The sequence below is a fragment of the Dipodomys merriami genome, unplaced genomic scaffold (assembly GCF_024711535.1).
Source record: "Dipodomys merriami isolate MVZ:Mamm:240054 unplaced genomic scaffold, mDipMer1.0.p SCAF_6, whole genome shotgun sequence".
NCBI classification, from domain to species: domain Eukaryota; kingdom Metazoa; phylum Chordata; class Mammalia; order Rodentia; family Heteromyidae; genus Dipodomys; species Dipodomys merriami.
This window is the reverse complement of record NW_027206179.1, coordinates 2,929,934-2,953,134: the sequence shown is the minus strand read 5'-3', so window position 1 is coordinate 2,953,134 and position 23,201 is coordinate 2,929,934. Positions and strand designations below refer to the sequence as shown.

Here is a 23,201-nt window from a genome sequence, read left to right as displayed (position 1 = left end):
GGATGGCCAATAGACACATGAAGAAATGTTCAACATCCCTAGCCATAAAAGAAATGCAAATCAAAACAACATTGAGATATCACCTCACTCCAGTTAGAACGGCAAAAATCAAGAACTCTAACAACAACATATGCTGGAGGGGATGTGGACAGAAAGGAACTTTACTTCATTGTTGGTGGGAATGTAAACTTGTTCAACCACTTTGGAAAGCAGTATGGAGGTTCCTCAAAAGACTTCACATAGAACTCCCCTATGACCCAGCAATCCCACTTTGGGGCATTTACCCAAATGTTTACAAACAAGACCACACTAAAGCTACCAGAACAACTATGTTTATTGCAGCATTATTTACCATAGCTAAGATATGGAACCAACCCAGTTGCCCCTCAGTGGATGAATGGATCAAGAAAATGTGGTATATATACACAATGGAATTCTATGCCTCCATCATATAGAATGACATTGCCCCATTTGTTAGGAAATGGATAAACTTGGAAAAAATTATATTAAGTGAAGTAAGCCAGGCCCAAAGAAACATAGGTCCCATGGTTTCCCTCATTTGCAATATCTAGTATAGGTATGAGTCAAGCGGAAAAGCTTAGATAATGTGATGTCAGGAAAATGAACCCTTAGATGTGTATTTTAATGTTTTTTGTTCTTTCATGCATGTGTTTCTATTGCATTTATAAGATCATCTCTTTGTTGCTTTGTATGTCCCTCCCCCACAGTATAACCCCTGCTTTCACTATATTTGATGTCAGTATAACTTGTGGAGGAGATGGGGAAAAACCAGTTGTTTAAGGATACAGGTGGACCTGTTGCAACAATGAGAAGTACAAGTTGTCATGTCCAAAATGAGCTTTACAACTTCGGTGCGGGAGGGGAGCGGGGGGGGGGGGGAAGGAGAAGGATTGGGATGGGGAGATGGGGAGGCTGGGAAGGGATGTGAAGGGTAAACAAAGGAGGAGGCTGCAATGCTTGGTAAGAATTTTACGCATTATCCTGCCCATGTAATTGTAACTCCTCTGTACAGTATGTTCACAAATAAAATTAAGGATCTTCCCATTACCCCACCCCCCAAAAAATAAGGAACTCTTTCTTGGACCTTGTATTAAATTTTTAATTTTTAAAAATTAGAACAGGACAGAATTAAAAATTAGAACACCAGAACAGGACATCCCACTGTCACATTATAATCTGAACAGGATCAATTGAGACCAAGGAAAAGGTCCTTAAAGTAGTCAAGGAGAATAGAACAATCACATATAAAGGGAAAACAATTAGAATCACCTCAGACTTCTCAGCAGAGACAATTAAAGCAAGAAGAGCCTAGAATGTCTTATACCACTCCCTAAAGACAGACAACTATCAAGCAAGAATACTGTACCCAGCTAAATTCTGCTTCATAACCAAAGATAAATAAAACCTTCCATAGCAAAGAAAAACTGAAACAATATATCTCCACCAAACAAGCCCTACAAAAGATACTTAAAGATGTCCTACACACAGAAAACCAACAAGACCACAATAAAGGCAAAGAAATGGCACCCAAACGGAGAATCCAAGAACCATAGGAAGCACCCAGTTGCTGGAGCACCCAAGAAGATGGATAACATGGCAGGAACTCCCAAACACCTCTCAATTCTATCTCTCAACATTAAGGACTTAACTCCAATTCAGTGACATAGACTGTCTAGCTGGATTAAAAAGCAAGATCCTTCTCTCTGCTGCCTTCAGGAGTCATACCTTGCCCATAAAAACAGACACATTTTAAAGGTGAAATGCTGGAACAAAATCTACCAAGCAAATAGCCCCTATAAACAAACAGGAGTTGCAATCCTAATATCAGATAAAATAAACTTCAAACTAAAATTAGTAAGAAGAGATAAAGAAGGTCCCTACATATTAATTAAGGGAGCTCTCCTTCAGGAGGATATTACAATTCTAAATGCCTATTCACCAAACAACAGAGAGCACCCAAATTTATCCAAGAAACACTACTTTCACTCCAATGTCACATAGATCCAAAGACTTAATTTTTGGGGACTTTAACATACCACTATCCCCACTAGAAAGATCAATTCTGCAAAAAGTCAACAGAGAAACCGCAGATCTAAGCAACTGCATGGATTAACAAGATTTAACAGACATCTACCGAATATTTCACCCAGCAGCATCAGAATACATATTTTTCTCAGCAGCACACTGAATATATTCCAAAATAGACCACATTTTAGATCACTAATCAAACTTGTCCAAATTCAGAAACATTGAAGTTATACCTTGCATTCTCTCAGACCACAAGGGAATAAAAAAAAAAACTCAACAGCCAAAGCCCCTAAAGAAAATCCTGTAACACATGGAAGCTGAACAACACAATGTTGAATCACCAGTGGATATGGGAAGAGATTAGAAAGGAAATTCAAATGTTCAAGATATATAACAAAAATGAATATATAAATTACCAGCTCCTTGGGGACACAACAAAGGCAGTACAAGTTTATAGCTCTGCTTTCCTACATCAACAAATTGGAGAGATCTGAAACTGACAATTTAATAAGACATCTAAACCTCCTTGAAAAAGAGCAGCAAGGTAAACCCCAATCCAGTAGACAGAAAGAAATAATTAAAATTAAATCAGAATTCAACGAATTAGAATAAAAACACCATAGAAAGAATCAACACATCAGAGGGTTGATTCTTTGAAAAAATTAACAAAATTACAAACCCTTAGCAAATCTTATGAGAAAAAGAAGAGAACACACCCAAATAAATAAACTCAGGCATGAGAATGGGAACCACCACAGAAACAAAGCAAGATTCAGAACGTTATAATGGAATACTTCTCAAAACTTTATGCTAATAAGTTTGAGAACTTCCAGAAATGGTCCTTTACCTCGGAAATATCGACATGCCGAAACTAAACCAAAACGAATTAAACCATCTTAACAGGCCCATATCAAGCATTGAAATAGAAACAGCAATAAGAGACATCCTATCTAAGAAAAGAAAAGGACCAGATGGATTTAGAGAGGAATTCGACAAGGCCTTCAAAGCAGAGTTCACACCAATACTCCTCCAACTCTTCAATGAAATTTAAAGAGAAAGTTGACTACCAAACACATTCAAAAAAATTTTGACCAATAGACTTCAACAATTCATCCAAAAAATCATGCAGCACAATCATACAGGATTCATTCAGGGATACAAAGCTAGTTAATATAATTCATCACATCAACAAGAGCAAGGATAAGAACCACATGGTTATCTCAATAGGTGCAGAAAAGGCATTTGAGAAGATCCAACACTCCTTTATGATGACGATTCTGAAAAATTAGGAATCCAGGGAACAGTCTTCCACAATACAATAAAGTCTGTATATGACAAACCTACAGCCAGCATTATAGTTAATGGTGGAGAACTAAAGCCATTTCCTCTTAGCTCAGGAGTGAGAAAAGGACGGTTACTCTCTCCACTTCTCTTAAATTTAGTATTAGAATGCCTAGCTACAGCAATAAGACAAGATGCAAACATAAAAGGAATCCAAATAGGGAAAGATGAAGTAAAACTCTCCCTCTTTGCAGCTGACATGATTTTTGTATTTAAAGAACCCCGGACTCCACTCCCAAATTACTCAAGCTGATTCAAAACTTTGGCAAAGTAGAAGAGTATAAAATTAGCCCTCAAAAAAGCAATGGCTTCTCTGTATTCCAACAATGAGAAAAGCGTAGCTGAAATCAGGAAAGCTACTCCATTAGTTAAATAGCCACACAAAAAATAAAATACCTAGGAATTAACTTAACCAAAGAAGTGAAGGACCTTTATGATGAAAAATTTGAAAAACCTGAAAACAGAAATCAAAACAGAACTTAGAAAGTGGCAAAACCTCTCATGCTCCTGGATTGGAAGGATCAACATAGTGAAAATGGTAGTACTTCCTAAGGCTATCTACAAATTCAATGCGATACCTATAAATATTCCAACCTCATTCTTCAAGGAAATAAAACAGGCAATCCAAAAATTCATATGGAACAATAAAAGACCCCGAATAGCAAAAAACAATCCTCAACAGAAAGAACAGTTCTGGAGGAATATCAATACCAAATTTCAAACTCTACTACAAAGTAATAATATCAATACAACTTGGTACTGGCACAAGAACAGACCTCAAGACCAATGGAATAGAACTGAAAAACCTACATGAACCTACAGATATATAGCCATCTAATCTTCAATAAGGGAGGAAAAAATAGAAGGGAAGGGGGCTGGGAAGTTGGCTCAGTAGTAGAGTGCTTAGCTTGCATGCCTGAGGCCCTGGGTTCGATTCCTCAGCACCACATAAGCAAAAAGAAAAAAGCTGGAAGTGGTGCTGTGGCTCAAGTGGTAGAGTGCTAGCCTTGAGCTGAAGAGCTGAGGGACAGCGCCCAGGCCCAGAGTTCAGGCCACGTGATAGGACCCCCAGCCCCCCCAAAAAAGAAGGGAAGAAAGACAGCCTCTTCAGTAAATGGTGCTGGCAAAATTGGTTAATTACTTGTGGAAAACTAAAGCTAGATCCTTATATATCACCCTGCACCAGAATCAACTCCAAATGGATCAAAGACCTCGGAGTCAAAGCAGACACTCTGAAAACATTACAGGATGGAATAGGAGAAACCCTAGGTCTCCTTGGTACAGGCCAAAATTTTTTAATAGAGACCAAGAAACACAACAAATCAAAGAAAGGTTGGACAAATGGGATTGCATGAAATTGCAGAGCTTCTGCATGGCAAAGGACATAGCTAGAAAGATCAATAGAAAGCCCAAGGATTGGGAGAAGATCATAACTAGCCACACAATGGACAAGGGTCTCATATCTAAAATGTACTTGGAACTCAAAAGATTAAATCCCCAACAACAAACCCTCAAAGAAACAACTGCTTAATAAACAACTGGGCTAAAGACTTACAGAGAAACTTCTCTGAAGAGGAAAGGATGGCCAATAGACACATGAACACATGTTCAGCCTCCCTATCCCTAAAAGAAATGCAAATCAAAACAACATTGAGAAACCACCTCACCCCAGTTAGAATGGCTGTAATCAAGAACTCTAATAACAACAGATGCTGGAGGGGATGTGGACAGAAGGGCAGTTTACTGCATTGTTGATGGGAGTGTAAACTTGTTCAAGCACTTTCGAAAGTAGTATGGAGGTTCCTCATAAGACTCCATATAGAGCTCCTCTATGACTCAGCAATCCCAATTTTGGGCATTTACCCAACTGATCACAAACAAGTCCATACTAAAGCTCCCAACACAACAATGATTATTGCAGCATTTTTACCATAGCTAAGATATGGAGCCAGCCCAGATGCCCCTCGGTAGATGAATGGATCAAGAAAATGTGGTATACATACACAATGGAATTCTATTCCTCCAACAGAAAGAATGGCATTGCCCCCTTTGTTAGGATATGGAAAGACTTGGAAAAATTATATTAAGTGAAGTAAGGCAGGCCCAAAGAGACATAGGTCCCAAGGTTTCCCTTCTTCGCAATAACTAGTACATGTCTGAGACAAACAGAAACTGTCAGACAAGTTGATGTTAGGTGAAATTAACCCAAAGATAAAGATTCAATGTTTTTTTTCTTTCTTGTGATTGTTTCCAGAAAAGGCAAACTGCCTACATGTAGAACATGGAAGAGCATGGAAAAGACAGAGGAAAAGGAAAAAGCGTAAAAGAGAAAGAGAGAGAAGGGGACTTGTGCTGAGCCAGGACCACAGCGGATGTGGAAATGACCACAGAGTCTGGGGAACTTCTCACTGTCCTATGGAGGTGTGACCAGGGTTGTTCAAGAAGTGAACTTTGTGGATGAAGAAGTGACCACAGAGTGTGGGGTCCTCTACTGAATCACAGTCAGGTGACTGACAGGTGATTACTGGTTTCAGGCAGGTGAAGAGGAAGTGGGGAGTGCCTGTTCTCTTGGGCAGATTTAACAGAAATAGAATAATAGATGAAGAGAACAGGATAAATGTTTCGCTTCTGAGCCAGCTACAGGTGGCTCATACTGGTAATCCTGGATATAGAAGCAACAAAGTTTTCTACCTCAGAACCCAAGTCAGGCCTAGGCCCCAGCACTGATGCTCTTGCAAGGTCTTGCTGGCTACCAACACCAAATAGCATTTGCATCCTTACTTTTCCAACTTACATTTGCCAAGCCCTTCCTCATAAATATATGCAGCTAGTTCACAGAACCAGCCAACATGTTGAACTCTGGGCAGAGCAGGACCCTATATTGTGACCTTGATTTCACTTCTATTATGAGAAACTAATAGAGAAGACAGGTAGTGAGACATGGACAGAGCTGGCACCACACAGTTGTACAACTGGTAACAAAAATTACCAAAGCACTCTGGACATGATGGGGACACAGCAGAGCAAGACCCATCCATACACCCACAGCTTCCAGGGTCCTCAGTGGACAAGCCTGCTATGTTCCCAGAAAGTCACAGATCATAGAACATCTCTGTGTCTCACAGGGGACCACCACAATATATTGATAGGTGCAGTCTGATGGTCAACGACATGCAAGCACTGAAGAAGTTCAAGGTTCAGAGTGCAAATATCCAATTCGATATGTGCATTGACCTTGAAGTATTGATCTGTAATAGTTGAATTCAGGATAACTCTTGGTAACACCAGCAGCAGTAAATAAATGCATTGACCATTTCTGGATACTAATGCATGTGCAGTTGGTAGGAAACCTGAATGGTTCATTTCAGCAAACTTCTGTGGCTCAGTTGCCCCTGGATTGTGAGGCTGCCCATCCTTATGTTGGATGGTGCTCCACTAACTCTGATTGGGCCTTTTCTGGCCATGGCACTCTATGACCATTTGACCTTCACATGGCATCTTCTGGTGTCATCCATTCCCCTCATCCCTAGTGACCCTTGATTGGTTGTGCTTTTTCTGTTCAACTTTTTGCTTTCAAACAAAATTGTGAACAACTCAACAAGAAGGAATCCATTCCTGGAGTATCATTATCTACAGTCTTGGATGAAATCACAATCCTGAGGGAGTGGAGAGGAAGATTGTACACATGTTTTCTAACTTCTGTTTTGACCTTGAAGCTGGACCCCAGATGCAGAGCCAGAGGGCAGAATGGGCTCTGTATTCCTCTAGGACAGTGGAGGCCATCCATTTAGATACCTGCCTGACACAGAAATCAGAGTCTGCATCCAGAATCACAGCTCCAGGTCAAAGCAGCAGCAATGTTCCCTGTGGCTCTGACACTGCTTCTCCAGCATCCACACCTGGTCAGTTCCTCTGAAGAGGGCAGACAGATTTGCACAGAGAAATCTGTGGCATGCAGCAGGGGAGATGTGGTCATTGCTGGATTTTACCCCCTCTATTCTTGGGAATTCTTCGTTCAAAGCTTTAATGACCCTACCCTGCAGCAACAGAACATTCAGTAAGTGATTTCTTGGCTTTCCTTAAATTGTGAATTTTCTCTTTGGGTTAGAGTCAGAGGTGGGGGAAGTTTGGACACAATCACTGATGTGCTCTCCATCTTCTACACTGCCCTCACTACAACAGCTCTACTTCATTTCAGATTTTCCTGATGAATATTATTCTTTCATCCAAGGGTAAAGAGTTTTCTGTCTGTCTTCCATTCCACTCCCCTTTCCAGAGATGTCCGATCACCCCACCATCACTGTGACTCCTCCACTCATCACTGTTATTCAAGGTCACTGGGGTGACCAAGAGTTCATATGGACACTAAAGAGCAATGTCCCCATCCATAGTGCAAAGTCCAGGGACTCTTCAATCAATTCTATACTTTACACTTTTCAAAACAGGACCAATGTTTGGACCTCTTTCATAGCAACCTTTGTTAGGGTAGACATGCAATTTCTGCTTCTGGAATTATTTTGTGTTAGCAAAGCTCTGGGAATGGGGAGCTGCTGGTCAGATCAGTAATAAGAGATTCAAGACATGTTTGATTTTTTCCCCTTAACTAATGTAAGTAAACATGTGCCCTGATGTTCATGTCCTGGCCTGTGTCCCATGTCATTCCCAGAAGCTCTGCTTCCATTCCTTGTCCTCCAACATCATTCCAGTCTTATTTATTTTTCCCTGCTCATAACTTCCTAAACTACATTTGAATGTTTTTTTCATATCTATTGTCAGTAATGGGGCTTCAACTCTGAGCTTCGATGCTGCCCCTGTGCTATTCAGCTTAAGACAAGCGCTCCATTGCTTGCGCCACAGTGCCACTTCCAATTTTTTGGTGGTTTATTAGAGATAAGAGTCTCATGAACTCTTCTGTCTTTGATGGCTTTGGACACTGATCCTCAGATCTCAGCCTCCTGAGTAACTAGAATGACAGGCGTGAGCAAAGATGCCTGACTTTTTCATGTTTTATACACACTTTCATTCATGAATTTGACCCAGGTGAGCTCACTACTTTCAGATCTACATAATACTCTGTAAACTAGAGAAGTCATGGATGAATCTTCTCAGACAAGTTGTGTGGAAACATCCTGTTTGAGGTTGGTTTAGGAGAGGAATACTTTATTAAATGAGACTGTTGTGAGGGATATTGAAGCCAACTGAACCTGGTGAGGATGTGAGTGAGAAAGATGGGGCTCATGTGTAAACCCAGCATTAGAAACGTACCCCCATGGGAGCTGGGAGATGTCAGAGCTATCCTCTTCTCTGTCCATTCTCTAATTGGGCTGCGGGTTTGTGTGTGTGTGTGTGTGTGTGTGTGTGTCTGTGTGTGTGTGTGTGTGTGTGTGTGTGTGTGTGCATGTTCACACACACTCTGATACTCAGGCATCATCTCAAGTCCTGATGGCTGTCCCTTAGCATTTTTTCTCTCATGGCTGGCACTCTACCACTTGACCCAGAGCTCTGCACCAGTTTCTGTAGAGTTGCTTGCACATAAGACTGTCAAAGACATTCCTGGCCAAAGTAACTACAAAACATAATTCTCCTATATCAGCCTCCTTAGTAGTTATAATTACAGGCCTTAGCCACCAGTTCCTATTCATATTTAATATTACTGACATTCTAGCTGTAAAGCCTGAGAGTTAAATTGTACACAAGGACATCAGCAAACATCCATGAGAGTTGAGATTCTATGAAAATTTCCCCAAAATGATTACAATGAATGCTAGGAGAACTCATTGTTCTGGAACATTCTTGATTCATATTGGCATGTGGTACCATCTGGCCTTTGAAATGTCTCTGAATTACACCAGTGGTCTGGCTTTGTGCCTGTCTTTCCAGAAATTCCAGGCAGGCTTCAGTGTTCCTGAGTCTGTAGTGACTTCCACAATGGCACCACTAGAGGGAGTGCAGGCCTTGAGGGAAGTCAGCTGTGAGGTGATAAACCACTTCAGTACCAGAGAAAACCAAAGGCAATTTCGGTGACAAATACTCTGTGGTTCTAAAAACTTCAAGAGAACTTTAATGAGTCATGGGTCCAAGTATACCTCCTCCTGTGTGCACAGGGGGAACATATGCCTCGACCACAGGGAATGGACTTGTGAGTGGATTCTGCTTACCAGTGGCAAGATCTGTGTGCTTTCGTCACAGCTGTGGACACCACAACTCTATAACACCTGGAATACCAATCAGCAGGGTCACCAAATCAGATGAAGGTTAATGAAGTTTCCCTCTAAAATAAGGACTCTTCACTTGGGATCCTGGACTTTGATCACAGAAAACAAAATTCTAGACAAGTCACAACAGTAAGAAAATGTGGCAGAGCTTTCCTGAGTAAGGAAGCAAACAAGCAAGCAGGTAGACAAACAGGAAGCAGAAAGGCAAAGACACACTCTAACTGAGGAGAGACACACAGCTCTTGGGCTGCCAGGGGTATACAGATGGTAAAGGTTGGAGGACTGACTTCAAAGTTATGCAAACGTAGGTGTCTCACTTTTGTTTTAATCATTCCTGGTGTTACACTTTCTGAGTTTCTGTATGTTTTGGGCATTCTTTCCAGATGATTATCCTTGAGGGAAGGTGTGCTGTTGTCTATATTTGAGGTAGGATGTTGCTAAAGTTTGGGGGAGCATCTTGGAGGAAGGCGTACATACAACAAGACAACTGCTAATTCAAATGATGAGAAATGCATCTCTCAGGAAGCAATGCAACCTGTCGTCTCTCTTTGAAGTAAAGATAGTAGCCCTGTGTTTCTAAATCACATGTTTCTAAGTTGCCTTCTCTAGGACTCATTTTTTCCCATAATTTATCCAGCTTCTTTTTGTGCTCAATGACTTTGGTCCCGTAATCTTTTTTTTTTAAATTTATTTCTTGCCTCTTCTTTTTTCTTTTCTTTATTTATTGTGAAAATATTGTACAGAGGGTTACAACTACATGGACAAGATAATGAGTACATTTCTTATCAAGCATTGTAGCCTCCTCCTTTGTTTACCCTTTCCATCCCTTCCTATGCTCCCCCCACTCCCCAATTTTCCCGCCACCCCCGTACGGAACTTGTAAAGTCCGTTTACGACATAAGGACTTGTACATCTCATTGTTGCAATGGGTCCACCTGTATCCCTATTTAAACGATTTGTTTTTCCCCTTCCCCTCCACAAATTATACCAATATGAAATAAAGTGAAAGAAGTAGTTATACTGTGGGGGAGGGACATACAAAGCAACAAAGAAAGAATCTTATAAATGTGTTAGGAATAATCACATGAAAGAAAAAAAAACATTTGAACACATATCTTAGGGTTCATTTCCCTAACATCACCTTATCTGACCTTTTCTGCTTGACTCAGACATATACTAGATATTGCAAATAAGGGAAACCATGGGACCTATGTTTCTTTGGGCCTGGCTTACTTCACTTAATATAATTTTTTCTAAGCCTTTCCACTTCCTAACAATTGGAGCAATGTCATTCTTTCTGATGGAGGCATAGAATTCCATTGTGTATATATACCACAATTTCTTGATCCATTCATCTACTGAGGGGCATCTGGCTTGGTTCCATATCTTAGCTATAGTAAATAATGCTGCAATAAACATAGTCATGCTGGTAGCTTTATTAGGGTCTTGTTTGTAAGCATTTGGGTAAATGCCCAACAGTGGGAATGCTGGGTCATAGGGGAGCTCTATGTGGAGTCTTTTGAGGAACCTCCATACTGCTTTCCAAAGTGGTTAAACAAGTTTACACTTCCACCAACAATGCAGTAAACTGCCCTTCTGTCCACATCCCTTCCAGCATCTGTTGTTATTAGAGTTCTTGATTTTAGCCATTCTAACTGGAGTGAGGTGGTATCTCAATGTTGTTTTGATTTGCATTTCTTTTATGGGGAGAGAGGTTGAGCATGTCTTCATGTGTCTATTGGCCATCCTTCTTTGCTCTTCAGAGAAGTTTCTCTTTGAGTCTTTAGCCCACTTGTTTCTTGGGAAGTTGTTTCTTTAAAGATTTGTTGTTGGGGGATTTAATTTTTTGAGTTCAAGGTATATTTTACATATGAGACCCTTGTCTGTTGTGTGGCTAGTGATGATCTTCTCCCAATCCTTGAGCTTTCTATTGATCTTTCTAGCTGTGTCCTTTGCCATGCAGAAGCTCTGCAATTTCAAGCAATCCCATTTGTCCAACCTTTCTTTGTTTTGTTGTGTTTCTAGGTCTCTACTAAAAAAATTTTGGCATGTGCCAAGGAGACCTAGGGTTTCTCCTATTCCATCCTGTAATGTTTTCAGAGTGTCTGCTTTGACTCCGAGGTCGTTGATTCATTTGGAGTTGATTCTGGTGCAGGGTGATATATAAGGATCTAGCTTTAGTTTTCTACAAGTAGTTAACCAATTTTGCCAGCACCATTTACTGAAGAGGCTGTCTTTCTTCCATTCTATTTTTTTAGCTCCCTTATCGAAGATTAGATGGCTATAGGTCTGTAGGTTCATTTCTAGGTTTTCAGTTCTATTCCATTGGACCTGAGGTCTGTTCTTGTGCCAGTACCAAGCTCTTTTGATTACTATGGCTTTATAGTAGAGTTTGAAATTTCGTATTGATATTCCTCCAGCAGTGTTCTTTCTGTTAAGGATCCTTTTTACTATTCGGGGTATTTTATGTTCCATAATTTTTTGGATTGCCTCTTCTATTTCCTTAAAGAATGAGGTTGAAATTTTGATAGGACCACATTGAATTTGTAGATAGCCTTGGCAAGTATTGCCATTTTCATGATGTTGATCTTTCCAATCCAGGAGCATGAGAGTTTTGGCCACTTTCTAAGTTCTGTTTTGATTTCCTTTTTCTAGTTTTTAATGTTTTCATCATAGAAGTCCTTCACTTCTTTGGTTAAGTTAATTCCTAGGTATTTTTTGTGTGACTATTATGAATTTCAGCCACACTTTTCTCATTATTGGCATACAGAAAAGCCATTGATTTTTTGAGGGTTGATTTTCTACCCTGCTACTTGGCCAAAGTTGTGAATCAGCTTGAGAAATTTGGGAATGGAGTCTATGGGATTCTTTAATTACAAGACCATGTTATATGCAAAGAGGGAGAGTTTTTCTTCTTTTTTCCCTATTTGGATCCCCTTTATGTTTGCATCTTGTCTTATTGCTGTAGCTAGGCATTCTAATACTAGATTGAAGAGAGATTGGACATCCTTGTCTTGTTCCTGAGTTAAGAGGAAATTGCTTTAGTTTTTCACAATTAAGTATAATGCTGGCTGTAGGTTTGTCATATACGGCCTTTATTGTATTGAAGAATGTTCCATGGATTCCTAATTTTTCCAGAACCTTCATCATAAAGGGGTGTTGGATCTTGTCAAATGTTTTTTTCTGCATGGTCCCTTAATCTTAAGATATGTAGATGGATGAATACCTCTCTATTTACTCTGAGCTTCCCAAACCTCATTTTTTACTAATCTATTCTACTCCATTTTCCCCTAAATGATCTCATTCCCTTAACATTAAGGGAAGTAGATGGACAAGCTTTAAGCTTGAGTTTTTGAATTCCTGGCATGCATTAACCAGGCCTCATTTTCCTTAGTCTGTCCTGCCTGAGTACATCATCCTCAGTCCACTGCAATCAAGACCAATACGGTGCTAGGTGAGCACTAAGATTGCCTCAGGTTGAATGTGGTAGATGTGCATTCATGGTCCAAGATGGCCACAACCATACACAATTAGTGATAGCTAGAATAGAATTCAGACTGTCTGGTGGTAGATGACTCCCAGGTACTGAGATGATTATAGAGCTCTGCCAGAGGCTGTCCTGGCTATGGGGCAATGGCAAAGTTCTAGTGCTATCACATGGTCCACACTAAGCTATGGGACAAGATCACCATCTTAATTCCCTGTATCCAACTCATGGGAAGTAGAAGGGAGAACCATGCTGTATCACAGCAGCCTGGTAAAGTTTGTAAAGGAAGACAGCTTGGCACGGGTGGCTGATGCCTGTACTCCTAGCTACTTAGGAAGCTGAGATCTGAGTACCAGGATTCAAAGCCATCCCAGGCAGGAAAATCCATAAGACTTTTATCTCCAAATAAACATCAGAAAACCAAAAGTGGCATTGTGGCTCAAGTGGTAGAGCACTACACTTGAACTGAAGAATTCAGGGACAGATCCATGGCCTAGAGTTCAAGCAATAAAACTGACAAAATAAAAAAAGGAGGCCACAGGGCCATCTTGGTGAACACCGTCATACACTCAGGCTCATTCTCCCATCCAGAAAGCCAAACTGTCAGGTGGCCCACACTCTAGCTAATGCTGCTATAGACCAGTGCACATTAGTTTCCTAGAGCAACCTACGTTTCTGCTTGTTTCCATGTTGAGCACTATCTTTCTAGGGCAATGGTCCCTGAGATTCTTCACTGTGCACAAGACTGGGACTGAGCCAGATTTCAACAGAGTCACATAGCAACAGTGGCTTAGCAAGGCTAAGCAAGAAGATAAGTGTCAGCCTACTTCAACCATGGTGGAAACTGATGTAAATGGCATTTGGTTCTGCCTCAGCTACCTTCCAACATCTCCTGAAAGATTCTAGCAGATGCTTGGGTGCTAGCATCAAACAGTGCTTTTAGTTTATTCTGGATTATTAGTCCAATCATGACATGCCTGACACAGGGTTCTAAGAAAAAACTCTGACCCACCCTGCCCTGCTCACTAGGAGATGGTTTCCCATACCTGCTGTCATTGACAAGATTGAAGGAGGGAGGTTGTGGCAGTGTCTTCCTTCTCTGTCCTAAACTAGTTCCATAGGAGCAATCTAAATGTCTGGACACAAGAGTAGAGACTATAACCACTTCCCCAGCACTGGTTCCAAGATACAGGGATGAGATTTAACTTTAATTCTCTCCCTCCCAGCAATGTTGAGGGGTTTCTGTCCATAATGAGATAGTAATGCTGTTGACTGGGAGGAACATGGAGGCAGCTTCTTTCTTCCTTTTCTCACACATCTTTTTCTGTTGTTTTGTTCCACTAGAGAAGTACCCTCTGATCCACACCCCATGAATCTCATCTCTTCTTTGTAGGGTGAGGCAAGCTTCAGGTTCTTTCTCCCTCAGTTGCCATCTTACACTGCTTCTGAGGAATCCCCTTGAATGATGGCATCTCTAATTCAGTTTAGTGTGCCTCTACCACATGACATAAATTGAATTTCTTTGTTTTCTTTAATTTCCTCACAAGGTAAGATTCACTTCTTTGCAGAAGGGTGCACCATCAGCAAAGTCTGGCAAGAGAGCACAGAGACAAGGCAGCCTGTTTGCTATTTACTCCTGAGACAGCAGGCACTGCCTCTCTGCTCATATTGGTCGAACTCAGGTGGACAATCTGCTCCCAATTTGAATTGTATTTCTAAGAGTTTTTTCATATGTGTACAGCTAATTCAAGGTACTTAATGATTTGGGGTGTGAGCTGGGCATGCTCCTGTGTTCCAACAGACAGCAGTGTTTTTCACATAGACATATGTGCAAGAGAGGAAAAGCCACCTTGCTCATCCCCCCCTCCTCTCTACAATCTCAGAAGAACAGTCACCTCATATATGCTGATCAAGTCCTGTTTAGGAGCTCACTCAATTCTAAGACTCCAAATTAGAATGCCAACGTCTTGGAAGACAGGATCTACATATACTACTGTGGGTAGAAACAAGCATTTGATTCAAAAAAGTCATGAGATTTGCAGTTAATCATTTGTGATAAGCATATAACTACCCAAAATTTGTGACCTTTGTGCAGGATCAACTTAAAGAAATACCCATTGCTTCTCATCCTGCTGCTGGCTGTGGAGGAGATCAACAAGAATCCCCATCTGCTACCCAACATGACTCTGGGGTTTGATATCTATAGTGCACATTACTCAGGTACTGATCTGTTAGAGGATCCACTCACCTGGCTGTCTGGGAAAAATAAAAACAGCCCCAATTACACCTGCAGAAGAGACAGCAAAGCTTTAGCAGGACTCACAGGAACCTCAAGCACATCTGTTCCAATCGGGACACTGCTGGACCTCTACCAACTTCCACAGGTGAGGGTGGGAGAGGTGGGCAGATCTGAAACTATGTCCACATGGACTCTGTCCTGGACAGGCTGAAGAGGTATTATCACAAACCCTTCCAAATGCATAATCTCTCAGGGAAAAGACTCCAAATGTGGGTGGAACAGACACATTTTCTTTGTTCTGAATAAAAGGAGAGGTTTTAAGAGAGGAAAGGATGACCCAAAGCTCTGAGCCTTAACCATACATGTATGCAAAGTGCTTGGAACATGGGAGATGACTTTGCAAATGGGATAAGCAAACTTTTGCTCCAACCCTTGCCAGTTGTTGTTTAGCTCACATCAGGACTGAGACCTGCCTATTACCATCCTCTTCCTAGTGTTGTGTTCATTTTTTCCCTGTAGTTCACTTTTGGGACTTTTAATCCTCTCCTGAGCGACCATGGAAAGTTTGGGACTGTCTATCAGATGGCAGCCAAAGACTCATATCTAGCCCTGGCCATGGTCTCTTTGATGCTTCATTTCAGCTGGACCTGGGTGGGACTGTTCATCACTGAAGACAACTATGGTGTGTGGTTCCTCTCAGAATTGAGAGAAGAGATGGGCAAGAGTAGAGTCTGTTTTGCCTTTGAGAACCTGATCCCTTACAATGCCTTCACAGATTACTCAGATGATCTATCGAAGTATCGCCAGATAATGGACTCATCAACCAATGTGATTAACATTTATGGGGACAGTAAATTTCTACTAAGCTTTATTGTTAAATTTGGGCACATTTTAATTACAAGGAAAGTCTGGGTCATGAACTCACCCTATGATGATGCCACCATTGGTAAAAGATATTTTCTGATCCACTCCTTCCATGCATCTCTCACCTTCTCTCATCATCACAGAAACACTTCTCTGTTCACCAAGTTTATTCTGAAAGGTACCTTGTCAAATAACTTAGGAAAAATTCCCTTCCTAGGTCATGGATTCAGTCTGTTTATAGCCTACTGATTAAGTCTGACTGCAGAGGCTTGGGGCACTGTTCATACAATGCCACACTCCATTGGTTGCTGAGGCACATTTTTGACATGACTATGTCAGAAGAGAGTTACAATATCTATAATGCTGTGTATGCCTTGGCCCACGCCCTCCACCAGATATTTCTTCATCACATGGAAGAGCCACCAGGGCACAATGGTCAACCCAGGGCATTTCTCTCTTCACAGGTAATGGCTTTGTTTTTGGGTGACATACTCTAGGCATATAGACTTTCTATAGAAGCTTTCATAGCAGATTGAACTAAGTCATCTGGCTCCATTTTGGAAAATATAAGAAACATTGGGCCTGTCATACTCTACATGGGTGAATGTAGAGCTGTGAAGACAATGTTCTTGAAGAATGCTGCATCCATGAAAAGGAAGAGCTGTGTCTTCTGTCCCCATCCTCACTATGTGTGGAAAAAGCCATCCCCTTTTCAATATATCCAAATTGTCCTTGAAATTTTTTAAAATAACAGATCAAGGTGACTAATTCTTGAAAACCTAATATTGTCTGGATACAACTGGCTCACACCTGTGACTTACTCCTGACTATAGTTAACTATCAAAAGTTAGAAGTGGAGCTTTGGCTCAATGGATAGAATGCATACTTTGAAAAGAAAATAAAACCACCTCAATTTGAGTGCCTAAGCCCTGAGTTTGTGTCACAGGATAAACACACACACACACACACACACACACACACACACACACCCCACAAGGAACTAAGTCTTGCTTAAAGTAGTCTTTCATAATTGTCACAAATATTTTACTATCCTACTTAGTTTATTATTCCCCTTATTTCAGACTGACTCTCTGATTACAATCATAAAATAAGTGATTGGAATGCAATTGAGAGTCTTTGAGGTCTGTCATAATTCATTATTTTGTTAGATGTAGCTGGAGTTGCATTCCCTTGAAATTGAGTTTCTGCATCCCATCCTGGATACCCAGGTTTTAGAACTTGGTAACACTTTAGTCTGCTGTGGGCCTGCATTTGATACAGTTGGTTGGATTCCTGTGGTGTGTGTGAATCAGGGGATGGGAATGAAGAGTAATCCATTGTTCTGGGGTTCTGTGGTAACACTGGGAAGCAATTCACCATACTATAATGTGTCCCTTTTAGCTGCATCCCTTTTTGAAGAAGATCCAATATACCAATCCTGTTGGAGACCAAGTGGTTTTGAGTGAGGAAAGGAAATTGGAGGCAGAGTATGACATTAAGAGCTTTTGGAATTTTCCAGAAGGTCTGGGACAAAGGGTGAAAGTTGGTGAGTTTTCTCCATCTAGGCCATATGGTCAACAACTGATTTTGTTTGAAAATCTGATAGAGTGGCCCATAGCAATTACCAAGGTGGGTCATTTCTACTTTTTTTACTCTCTCCTTTTTTAAAAAAAAGTATTGTTATTAGGAAGTAGTTGTAGAAAGAGCTTACAATTTCCTTAGACAGGTTACAATCACAATGCTTATAGACAGTGTCACCACATCCTATTTCTCCCCCAGAGTTGGTTTTTTCTAAGCATAATGTCATAATCTATGTATAAATAAGCAGTAAGCTGACCCTTTTTTTAAAGCTTGTTCAATAAAACTATGGTTCAGTCGTGTACAATTCACCACTTCCTGTTTCTCGAAGTTTCTTACTAACAGATTCATAGAGGGAATAGGGGAACATTTCATTATCAATATGTTGTTCTATGTTTGCATATTGAATATCATAAAAGCTAAATGCCACCTGTGAATCATCTTTCCAACACTGTGACCAAATACCTGAGGGAATCAAATGAGAAGGCCGAAGGGCTTGCTTTGCTTCTGCCTGGAGATTTCAGATCATGCTTGGGTAGATTGTTGCTTTTGTATCTGTGTTGACACAGGTTGTAATGAAAGGAGCAACTGCCAGTGAAGTTCACCCACCTCATGGCAGCTGGGAAGTCAAGAGAGTGAGATGTGAATAACCCTGGGTACAGTAGCACCTTCAAAGCACTTAGCTGTGCTTTAGAGTGTGGTTTTAAAGTTTTTAAAAGTGATATTCTTCTCCTGAGAGAAAACACATCATCACCTGATACATGAATGGGATGCAAGGTTAACTCCCATTTCTTAATTTCCTAGAATTAACATCCACCTCTTCAAGGCTCCATGACTTCCTGATAGCATGAGGGGCTGGATGTCGAGACCCCATATATTTTTCAGGCCTTGTTACATGAAACTGTAAGAAGGCCTGGTTGTATGTATTTAAAGATTTTTTGTTTTGACGATCTTTTCCCTTAAAGTACTGGAGTGTCTGGGATGTCAGGTAAAAGGATGAGTAGTCACTACCCTTCATCTGAATGTTCCCAGACTCCTCAGTCTGTCTGCACTGAGAACTGTGGTCCTGGATTCAGGAAGGCCTCTCTGGAAGGAAATGCTACCTGTTGTTTTGACTGCATTCTTTGCCCAGAGAATGAGATTTCTAATGCAACAGGTGAGTCTGTGACTTATAGAGAAATTCCCCATCTCTCCTTCTTAAGTTTCAGTCCATCCAAACCAGTGGAGTGATATACAATAAAACAGCAGGACCACACATGCACCTTCACCCAAAGTTCTATGACTACCGTTAACCATACTTCTCCTTAGAAGAAACAACCAACTGCCCCTCCATTACAATACCCTGGTCCCCTCTCCTCAGTCACATGTTTTTTTTATTTAAAGAAAAGTATAAGCCGGGCGCTGGTGGCTCACGCCTGTAATCCTAGCTACTCAGGAGGCTGAGATCTGAGGATCGCGGTTCAAAGCCAGCCCGGGCAGGAGAGACCATGAGACTCCTATCTCCAATAAACCACCAGAAAACCGGAAGTGGCGCGGTAGCTCAAGTGGTAGAGCGCTCGCCTTGAGCTGAAGAGCTGAGGGACAGCACCCAGGCCCAGAGTTCAAGCCCCACGACCGACAAAAAAAAAAAAAAAAAAAAAAGAAAAGTATATAAAAAGAAAATATCAAGGATTAGTTGTTGACATTTGAATTGACATGCAAATCTAAATGGAATTGTGGATGTAACACAGACTTTCATTTGTGAATGCTCATTGCCACTCTTTCCTAATTAAATGTTATTTTCTATTTAGCACACCTAATAATACAAGGGGCTTCGGGGCTTTTTTGGTGTTTTTTTTTTTTATGATCACTGCATATCTGACACTGGCACTAGGTTGACTAGCAATTACTCAATTATCATTGATTCAGAAGTAGTTCACCATCTCCATTTCGTGTCTCATCTCCCTCCTAAAGCTGAGCTTTCTGAGATCCTCTCATATCAGTGGAGGAGCATTGTTCTGTTTTTTAATATATTTTTAGTGTTAAAATCCTGTACAGAGTGGTTACATTTACATCGGTAAGGAAATGAGTACATTTCTTATTGAGTATTGTTGCCTCTTCCTTTGTTTTTCTCTTACCATTCCTTCCTTCCAAACTCTCCAACTCCTCCTCCCATAGATCAAATGCTCAGGAAGTTTATGTTTGGGGTAAGTAGTAGGTTGAGTTTAGGATTAAAACTTCTTTTTAAATTGAAGTGCTTAGGCTGATTCTATATTTTCCATTATTTCTTGAATGAGTAGCAGAGAGCCAGAGTGTTATGACCTGTCAAGAATGTAGCAGGATGGCTAGTTAATTTTATATCACACCCATAATCCAAGTGACTCAGGCAATTGAGATTTGAGAATGGAGCTTCCATGCAATGATGAGCAGGAAACTCAGTAAAAATCTTTTCCAAAAGAACTGGAATTCAAGCTGTGACTCAAGTGGTAGAGTGGTAGTTTTGAGAATGAATACTCAGGAAAAATTCCTAGGGGCAGAGTTCAAGCACTGGATGAAAGACAGACAGACAGACAGACAAAGAAAGTAAGCAAGCAAGCAAGCAAGCAAGCAACCAAGAAAGAAAGAAAGAAAGAAAGAAAGAAAGAAAGAAAGAAAGAAAGAAAGAAAGAAAGAAAGAAAGAAAGAAAGAAAGAAAGAAAGAAAGAAAGAAAGAAAGAAAGAAAGAAAGAAAGAAAGAAAGAAAGAAAGAAAGGAAAGAAGGAAGGAAGGAAGGAAGAAAGAAAGGAAGGAAGGAAGGAAGGAAGGAAGGAAGAAAGAGAGAGAGAGATGAGGGGGGATGTGAGGGAGTGAGGGAGGGAAGGAAGGAAGGGAGATAAACAGAAAAAAGAGAAAGGGAAGAAGGAAAGAAGAAGAAATGTGTGAAAGAAAGAGAATTCACGTGAACATATTTTGATACAGAGAGTTATACTAGTTGGTATTGAGAGCAATACAGGTCAACGGGTGAATAAGGAAAAATGAGCAGCTTGAGTAGAGGAGGATGTGAGGAAAGAGAAATATGGGACCCAGACTAATAGTGATTCTCACTCCTGACCGGACATGGAGCAATGTGTCAGGTGTGCAGATCATCAATTTGCCAACACCCAGAGAAACCACTGCCTCATGAAAACTGAGAACTTCCTGGCTTATGAAGACCGCTTGGGTATGGCTCTGGCTTGCACAGCTCTCTGCTGCTCTGCACTCACAGCTGCTGTTCTTGGGGTGTTTATCAAGCACCAAGACACCCCTATTGTCAAGGCCAATAATCGGGCCCTCAGCTACATCCTGCTCATCTCCCTCACCTGCTGCTTCCTCTGCTCCTTGCTCTTCCTTGGCCGTCCCAACAAAGCCACCTGCATCCTGCAGCATACCACATTCCCAGTGATCTTCACCGTGGCTGTCTCCACGGTCCTGGCCAAGACCATCACTGTGGTTCTGGCCTTCACACTCACTGATCCAGGGAGAAACATGAGACCGTGGCTGTTGTCCGGGGCTCCTAACCTCATCATCCCCATCTGTACCCTCATCCAAGTGACTCTCTGTGGTCTCTGGCTGGTAATCTCTCTGAACATGGCCACATCATCATCCTGTGCAACATGGGCTCCCTCACCGCTTTCTACTGTGTCCTGGGATACCTGGGTGCCCTGGTGAAAAACTAAAGCCATTTTCTCTTAATTCAGGAATGAGACAAAGATGTCCACTCTCCACTGCTCTTCAATTGATTATTAGAATGCCTAGCTACAGCAATAAGACAAGATGCAAACATACAAGGGATCCAAATAGGGAAAGATGAAATAAAACTCTCCCTCTTTGGAGATGAAATTATCTTCTACTTAAAGCATCCCAAGAGGGGGGGGAGAGATTTTTTAGATAGGGCAAGTGGGTAGGTGAAAGGATGGGAAGGGGAAACAAAGGAGGAGGCGACAATGCTAGATAAGAAATGTACTCATTATCTTGCCCATCTGTACAGTATTTTCACACACAAAAAAAGAATCTAATGACTCCAATCCCAATTTATTTGAGCTGACTTTAAACATTGGATAGTAGGAGGGTATAAAATTAACCCTCAAAAATCAATGGTTTTTCTGTATGCCAACAGTCAGAAAAGTATGGCTGAAATCAGGAAAGCAACATATTTGTAATAGCTCCACAAAAAATAAAATAACTAGGAATTCACCAAAGAAGTGAAGGATCTCTATGATGAAAACTTGAAAAATCTGAAAAAGGAAATCAAAACAGAACTTAGAAAGTGGAAACACCTCCCGTGTTCCTGGATTGGAAGGATCAATATCTGAAAATGGCAATACTGGGGCTGGGAAGGTGGCTCAGTCGTAGAGCGCTTGCCTTGCATCCATGAGGCCCTGGGTTTGATTCCTCAGCATCACATAAGCAAAAAGAAAAAAGCCGGAAGTGGCGCTGTGGCTCAAGCAGTAGAGCAGTAGCCTTGAGCTGAAGAGCTGAGGGACAGTGCCTAGGCCCAGAGTGCGGTTCCCAAAACTGGACCTTTCTCCCCCCAAAAAAGAAATTTTCAATACTTCCCAAGGCTATCTACAAATTATGTGATACCTATAAATATCCCAACCTCATTCTTCAAGGAAATAGAAGAGGCAGTCCAAACATTTATATAGAACAATAAAAGACCCCAAATAGCAAACACGATCCTTAACAGAAAGAACTGTGCTGGAGGAATATTAATACCAAATTTCAAACTCTACTACAAAGCCATAGTAATCAAAACAGCTTGGTATGTTCACAAGAACAGACCTCAGGACCAATGGAATAGAATTGAAAACCAAGAAATGAACCTATAGACATATAGCGATCTATTCTTCAATAAGGGAGCTAAAAAAAATAGAAGGGAAGAAAGACAGCCTCTTCAGTAAATGGTGATGGCAAAATTAGTAAATTGCTTGAAGAAAACTAAAGGTAAAGCCTTATATGTCAAACTGCACCAAAATCAACTCCAAATGGATCAAAGACCTCGGAGTCAAAGCAGACACTCTGAAAATATTATAGGATGGAATAGGAGAAACCCTAGGTCTCCTTGGCACAGACAGAAATTTTCTTAATAGAGACCCAGAAACACAACAAGTCAAAGAAAGGTTGGACAAATGGGATTGCATGAAATTGTAGAGCTTCTGCATGGCAAAGGATGGCAAAGCTACCAAGATCAATAGAAAGCCCACAGATTGGGAGAGGATCTTCTCTAGCCACACAACCGAGAAAGGTCTCATATAAGAAGTATAACTGGAACTCAAAAAATTAAATCCCCCAACAACAAATCCTCAAAGAAACAACTGCCCAATAAATAAGTGGGCTAAAGACTTAAAGTGAAACTTCTCTGCAGAGGAAAGAAGGATGGCCAATAGACACGTGAAGAAATGCTCAACCTCCCTAGTCATAAAAGAATGCA

At 41.0% G+C, this 23,201-nt stretch overlaps 1 protein-coding gene across 1 annotated transcript; it reads left to right on the top strand.

The window, feature by feature from the left end:
* The first annotated feature begins 15,272 nt into the window (after positions 1–15,272).
* LOC138813634 (vomeronasal type-2 receptor 116-like) lies at positions 15,273–21,447 on the top strand. The gene is given in 6 exon segments (XM_070002034.1): positions 15,273–15,476; positions 15,851–16,159; positions 17,597–17,824; positions 18,806–18,929; positions 20,844–21,347; positions 21,350–21,447. Coding segments are annotated over 6 exon segments (1,467 nt in total).
* Positions 21,448–23,201: the final 1,754 nt, after the last annotated feature.